At 46.2% G+C, this 7,094-nt stretch overlaps 1 protein-coding gene across 2 annotated transcripts; it reads right to left on the bottom strand.

The window, feature by feature from the left end:
- Positions 1-1,073: 1,073 nt before the first annotated feature.
- LOC131502004 (melanoma-associated antigen B10-like) lies at positions 1,074-2,811 on the bottom strand. 2 transcript variants are annotated; one of them, XM_058712617.1, is made up of 2 exons: positions 2,713-2,811; positions 1,074-2,248 (listed from the first exon to the last, which is right to left on the bottom strand). In XM_058712617.1, exon 2 carries the CDS (start codon positions 2,197-2,199, stop codon positions 1,087-1,089), a length of 1,113 nt encoding a protein of 370 aa, XP_058568600.1. In that variant the 5' UTR covers positions 2,200-2,248; positions 2,713-2,811; the 3' UTR covers positions 1,074-1,086. The 2 variants fall into 2 exon arrangements, with proteins under 2 accessions (XP_058568600.1, XP_058568601.1); XM_058712618.1 differs by having other exon boundaries at positions 2,624-2,717.
- Positions 2,812-7,094: the final 4,283 nt, after the last annotated feature.

The raw sequence follows: 7,094 nt of genomic DNA, 5'->3' as shown, positions 1-7,094 counted from the left end.
ACGCGGCTTAGTTCAAAGTACCTCACCCTGAAGGACTTTCAGTTTCCCAAGGTCTCAAACCCCCTTGCCACAGGGCTTTTACACCTGACTGCTCACACCTAAAACCTCCGTGTCCTCACACCATCTTTTGATTTGTGTTTTTTGTCATAGGGAGTATCTTACAATATTCCTTGTATCATAGCTGCTCTGAGACTACAGAATTCTGTGGGCAGGGATAGTTTTTGTTCATGTTAGCATTTCCAGTACTAACATGGAGCTTTGCAAAGAGTAGATGCTCAATTATTGTTGGAGAAAAGAAAATGGGCCACTGAGAAACAGGTACCATTTATTACAACATAGGGCACCTAGATGGCTCAGTAGGTTAAGCGTCTGACTTTGACTCAGGTCATGATCTTGCAGTTCATGGATTTGAGCCCCACGTCAGGCTCTATGCTGACAGCTCAGGGCCTGGAGCCTGCTTCGGATTCCGTCTCCCTCTCTCTGCCCCTCCCCCCTCACATTCTGTCTCTCTCTCTCAAAAGTAAATACATATTTAAAAAATTTAAAGAATTTATTGCAATATAATTATTTATCCTTCATTCTTGAATAAACTAAATACATCCAGTTATGTGTATATGTGTGTGTGTGTGTGTATATATATGTATGTATATAGTTACAAAACAAGACTAAAAGTGATAAATGAAACTAAGAATTTATCATTTTTTATCTATCTCTCCATTTCTGGACCCCAAGTATTACACTACTGAGTTTTTCACACTTCCAAGGAAATGCCTCATCTACTGCCACTTTATCTTGTTCCAGATTACTAAATAAGATGGAAGTTTTCCAATTTTACAAAATAATAAAACTCTTACTCTTGAGTCTCATCCACACCAATAAATATTTGAGCAATATCATTCATAAATTTGGATTATGAAGCTACTTAAGCCTTCTATTAAAAGGAACAATATTTTAAAAAATTATCCAGGTTACCACATAGAACAGAAACACAAATACATTGTACACTGTGTTTTCTCCAGCCCCACCCTGATCCTCTACTCCTTAAATATAGACTTCTCTTTTTAACAACAAAGTAAAGAATCTGCCTCAGACTTTATTAGGGGTGGGAGGAGCTGCTGGCATGGCCTTGGTGCACACACTGGTTTTGGCCCTGGAGCGGGCACTGGTCGTGGCCTTGGAATGTGCACTGGTCACGGCCCTGGCACGTGCACTGGCCATGGCAGCGGTATGAGCCCTGGCTGCGGCTCGGGCTCGGGCTCGCTCTTCCTCATCTCTCAAAGCCTCTTCATACCAGGCTGGGAAAGCACTGGGGACGGTATCGTGAACTTTGGCTAGAAACTCCAGGACTCTCATCTTGCTGGTCTCGGCGTGGGCTCTGGGGCCCCACAGGAACTCATAGTGCGGAGGGTCGCTGTTGGGCACCTGCCGGTACTCCAGGTACTTTTCTTTCACAAAATCCTTGGTGATGAGCTTCCTGGGCTCCCCAAAGAAGAAGTGCTGCCTCCCCTCGTATAACCCCATCACGTTCAATGTTTGCCAGACTTGTTCCTCCATGGCACGGTTGCGATTTGTGAAGATCACACCCAGAATAGTCATCAGCAAGCCTGTCTTGGGCACACCACCGTAATCACTCAGTACTGCATCGTAACTTGGTTCCAGTTTGTTCACAAGGACATAGATGTGCCGGTTGGGATCTGCTTCCTTCAAGTCAAGACCAAAAACCAGCTCCAAGTGGTCAGAGGCTCTCTTAAGGATCTTATGGAACTGGTTCCTATACATTTGGATTACATTTCTCAGCATTCCCGCCTTGGTAATGAGCTCTTTCTTTTGATATTTGCGCAGCAGATAGTGTACCAGCAAAGCCACCTTCTCATCTAGCAGGTCTCTCTGAAAGGGCACAGCGGTGGGCTGGGCCTGAGAGGATCTTGGCCTTTCCTCCCCTCGGTTGTTGGCAGCTTCATTCAATTTTGTGTATGAAACAGGCACAGGAGTAGTGGTGGTGGCTGTGGCTCTCTGACGCTCCTGGGGAGCACGATATGACCCAGCAGTAGGTGAGCTGTTGAAATGAGGACAGCAAAGGGAGGGGAAAACTTCTCCCACTGCTGTAGTGGCCTGAGCACTCACCAAATCCTGGGGCTTTTCTGGAGCCTGGCGGCGTTTCTCACGGGCACGGAGCTTACTCTTCTGACCCCGGGGCATGATGACTTTTGATAAGAGCAGGAGACAAATGGGCAGATGACTCAGTGATCTGAAAGGGAAAGAATGACATTGTTGGGCCACTTCAACAAAGAAATACAGCCTTGGCTTTATTAAAGGCTAACTCTGCAGGTTTCCTTGAGGGTGCTGCTCGAGGAACCCACAAGGCTCCTATTCTTTGATGGCCTCTGCCCTGAGGACCCTGTGGACCTTAGCTCCTACCTACAGATCTATCTGGAGCTCACTGGGGCTTAGAGCAGTTGCTCTGAGTTAGGGAGCATTTCAGTTCACATTAAGGGTCATCACTTCACTTTGGGCAGGACCTGGGGTCCCCATGCTCTGCTTTTCAGAGGCTGACCCCCCTCGTCTGAAAGCCCTCAATCACTCTGAGACCTCAGAGGAGGAACTGAGGGGAACTTCATCTTACTATGTCTGCCTGGGAATGAACAGGGAAGAAAGCACAGGCAGAGCTCTGAGGAATCCTTTCCATTCTAGAGTAATTAGGGTTCTCCTCACTCAAGCTGGAAAAGCGTTGATCCTTCCAGTAATGACAGTGATGCTGCCCGCTCAACCAGATTTCATCTTCCTGACTGCCCAAGGGTGTGAGGGGGTGCCTCAGCCTCACATCGTTACCAAGGCCTCCCAGGGCTGACCTCATTGGTGGGGCTTTGTGAGGTACCCTTTGTTGACACTGGGTTTATCCTTTATACCTCATTCAGTGTCTTCACTACACTGTGGCAGGGCCTAGGGGCTCCTCCCTCCCCTAACCTAACACCTACCTCCTCCTAGTCTAAAGTATTCACTGACGCTGAAACACCAAATACAGATGTTAGGATGCCTTACGTCAATCCAACCTAGCCTGCAGCCTCTGGAATAGAAAGTATGGGCAAGACTCCACAAAGCCCCTATGTTCTGGAGTGGGTGGTTCCCTCAGATGTCATTCAGAGTTCTTGCCTTTAACTCCCTTTAGAGCCTCAGACTGTTCCCTCTGCTGATTTGAAGTTGACAGACTTTTCTGATTACCTCACCTACCTCAGTCCCCTCCGGGGAACTTTAGAAGGTAGTCGGATGTCCATATGTCAAATGCTTCCTGGCTAGGTTCTATCAAGGCAAATAGCAGGGACAGAACTGACTGGGAACCTCTCTAATCTAGAGTGGCTGATCCCCTCACAGCTAACTAACGGTTTTCCCTTAATTCCAGGCAGGGCCTGGATCTCCTCCCTTGACTGTTCTGATGCTGCCCAATAACACCAAAGCTAGTGCTGCCCTCAGATACCAGAGGCAGAAGTTAGGGTGCATCACATTCTTAAATCCTCGTGGGACCTCCCAGGTCTGATAGCAGAGGCCTCTGTGAAGCCTCCTTTCTTCTGTTGAGGGGAGTGGCTCCCTCAGATGTCCGAGTCCTTACCTTTACTCCTGTTAGGGCCTGGGACCATTCTTCTGCTGCTCTGAAGCTGACACCCTCACCCCCATCAGTCCCCTTGGGAAATTTAGAAGGTTCTCAGAGTTTGCTACATCAGACCATTGATTCCTGCTTGGGTTCTGTCAGGGCTGATAGTAGGGTCGGGACTCTCTGGGAGGAGCTTCCCCAGTCTGGGATGGGCAGTACCATCACACTTAACTCAGGATCTTTACCTTACTTAATTCCAGGCAGAGCCCACAGGTCCTCCCTCAGTGGACGTGTCACACCACTGCCCTCAGACCAATGCCTTCACTTCCCTGAGACCCCAAGGCGGCTATCAGAGTATACCATTTCTGGCCAACTTTGCCTGGGGTGTCGCAGTGGTGGTGTTCTCTGTCACATAGGGTTTCAAGAAATTTTTAATTAATTAGTTTTACTTCTGACTGATCCTAGGTATCCTCCCCTCCATGTTAGCCCTAAACCGAGGCCCTCCCACGTCACTCTCCAGTTTCTAGAGGATAAAGTGAAAGGGCTTCTGACCTTCATCACAAGCATATCAGGGCCTCCCAGAGCTGACAGCAGAAGCTGGCCACTGTGCTGCCCATCTGTTGGGGTGGGCAATTCTCACAGAAATCAGACTGAGTCCTCACCTTTACTTCTGTTACTACCTGGGACCTCCCTCTCTGTAGCCTTGAGGCCACACCCACCTCCAAATGCCCTCAAGTCCCTGAGTCCCCAGTGGGGAAATTTGGAGGTCACTCCTTAGGCAATCCCTGCACAGAGCTTGCTAGGACTGTAAGCAGGGGTGAGTCTCTGTGGGGTCGACACTCTCCTGGAGTGAGGATTCTGTTAAACTCAATCCAGGACCTTGTCTCAACTCCAGGCAGAGACTGGACTCTTCCTTTTGCTAACCTGACACTGCCCACCACAGATCAAGGTGTTCATTTCCCTGAGACACCAGAGACAGAATTCAGGGGAAGCCATTTCCATCCACCCCTTTCTGGAATTTCCCAAGGCTGACAACAGGGATGGGGCTGTGTGGTGGCATCTTCCATTCTGGGATGGGTTGTTCCCTCTGATTTCATTCAGAGTCCTCACCTTTCCTGCTGTTAGGGTCTGGGATTCCTCTGTCTGCTGGCCTGAGGTTGACAGGCCGATCGACTGTCCTCACTTCAAAATTTTAGATTTTCTATATTTACTACAGATCATGTGATGATTTTGAGAGTGGCTAGCACAGACTTTTTTTTTTTAATTCAATCAAATTGGAGTTATTACACAAAAAATATAGCTTTGGACTCCACAATATATCTGTCACTACCAGTCAATTTAATAAGGAACTACACCAACTACAGTCATTCTCCATCTACCTGTAGGTATTCCCATTGTGGGCCCACCCCCCCCCCCACTCCAGTCAGCATCTGGTAGCAACAAAGACAAGACACAGCCAGAGTACATCTGCCCTCTGGTGTGCAAAGAAGTCAGGAAGCACGGGAGGTAATCTAAGCTGAGGATAACACCTGGGTTATTTATCAAGACAGGTCTATCCATAGCCCTTTCTTCCCAGAGTCACTGGGGTAATGAGCCTCAGCGAACTCCCCCTCCCGTTCCCCTCCTTGCAGCTACACACCTCCTTCCAGCACTCACTGGTAATACTTGCCTTTTTTGAAACATTCTGAATCACCAACCAAGCCCAGCCACTTGCAGAGCCTCAATCTCAGTGTCAGGAGGGCCACAGCATAGGGGAAGAATTAGCCTTGTCCATCAGGCTAGTGGTCCATCAAGACCACTCATGGCTCCAGTACACTGGCAAGGATGCATAGAATGATTAGAATAGTGAAGAGATGTAGCTCTTCCAGATTCCATCAGTAACATTACTTGGTGGGTGACACAGGGGCAGCCAGCTATATGCTGCCCGACGGTGGGCAGGGGGCACTCTGGGGTGAGGGGGCTATCGGGCATGCCTCTAGGGTCCCTTCATCCAGCAGATCTACTCACTCACATCACTCTAAAACGTTGGGCTGGCAGTGAAGATACAGATTCCCTAGCCTATCCAGCTATCTGGTACCCTCTACCAGATTCCCCACGTTCTCTCCTTCTGGCACCTCGTCTATTTTTGCTGAAGCCTACGTTCAGGTCCCTGACTACCAGCTGCCCTGGGCTGTCTCATGGATTCTGGAAGTTGCTCTACTTCCTTCACCCCTGGTCCTCTTGATAGTCCTCACTTATTGATGTTTTCCTGTCCAGGCCCATTTCCTGGTACCTGGTCATTCTGACAAATCCTATGTTCTCAAAGGAAAGGGGAAAATCTTTTGGACATAGAATTTTAAACTATGCACCCAGAAGAATCCTAGTACTTAATCTACACTGCAGAAATCCTGCTTTATATGGGTGAGTGATTAAATTAATTTTCTGCTTAATCTGTTTAGGAAGTAGGGAAATACAAATTAAAGTAGCAGTGAAATAATATACTTTTGATCAAAAGTTGACCAAAATTTAAAAAGTTGATAAAGTAAAATGCCAATGAGAGCCTAATTTATTCACATACATAAATATATGAAAAATAATTTGATATAGCATTATTAGAACAGAATATCAATTGGGGTGCCTGGGTGGCTCAGTCGGTTAAGCGTCCCACTTCAGCTCAGGTCAGGATCTCGTGGTTTGTGAGTTCGAGCCCCGCATCGGGCTCTTTGCTGACAGCTCAGAGCCTGGAGCCTGTTTCAGATTCTGTGTTTCGCTCCCTCTCTGCACCTTCCCCACTCATGCTCTGTCTCTCTCTGTCTCTCAGAAATGAATAAACGTTAAAAAAATTTCAAAAAACAGAATATCAAGAAGATTTGTAAAAATTTACTGTCATCAGATTCTTTCCACTTTAATTACACTGTTCTACATCTCTCCATAACAAAACATCCACATTTTCCCAAGAATTGATGTTCAATGATGTTGATGTCAGTTCTCTTAATCATAGCGACACATGAGAAGCAACTTGTGTATCCTTCAAGAGGCGAATGGTTAAATTAATTTTGGTACATACACACTTTAGAATTCTAGAGAGTGGTTAACAGGGTGAGGTGGATCTGTTTGTGCTCTCTCGGAAAGATCCTGCATTTATTTTATTCAGTGACAAGGGCAAGAAGCAAAATGATATGTACACTGTTATACATGTATTTTTAAAATCCACGGTGTATTTTTCCAATACATGTATGTAAGAATAGTCCTGGAAAAAAATCTTAAAATACTACACACAAGATTTTTTAATGCAGTTACCTCCGGGATGGGATAAAATTTGGAGGAACATAGTAAGGAAGCAGAATTATAATCTATCCCTATTATTAGAATTTTTTGGCAACATGAATATATGCCCTATTTTCTTTGTAATTAAAATACATAAGAGAACAGAAATAGTATCTGTGTATTATTCAGATAAAGTATTTATGAGATATAATGGGAAAACGTGGTTTAGAATTGCTTCACATGACAACGTTTTATTTCTTAG

Source organism: Neofelis nebulosa, chromosome X (genome assembly GCF_028018385.1).
Source record: "Neofelis nebulosa isolate mNeoNeb1 chromosome X, mNeoNeb1.pri, whole genome shotgun sequence".
In the NCBI taxonomy this organism is placed as follows: domain Eukaryota; kingdom Metazoa; phylum Chordata; class Mammalia; order Carnivora; family Felidae; genus Neofelis; species Neofelis nebulosa.
Note: the sequence above shows the minus strand (reverse complement) of the source record. Positions and strands in the feature narration are given on the sequence as shown.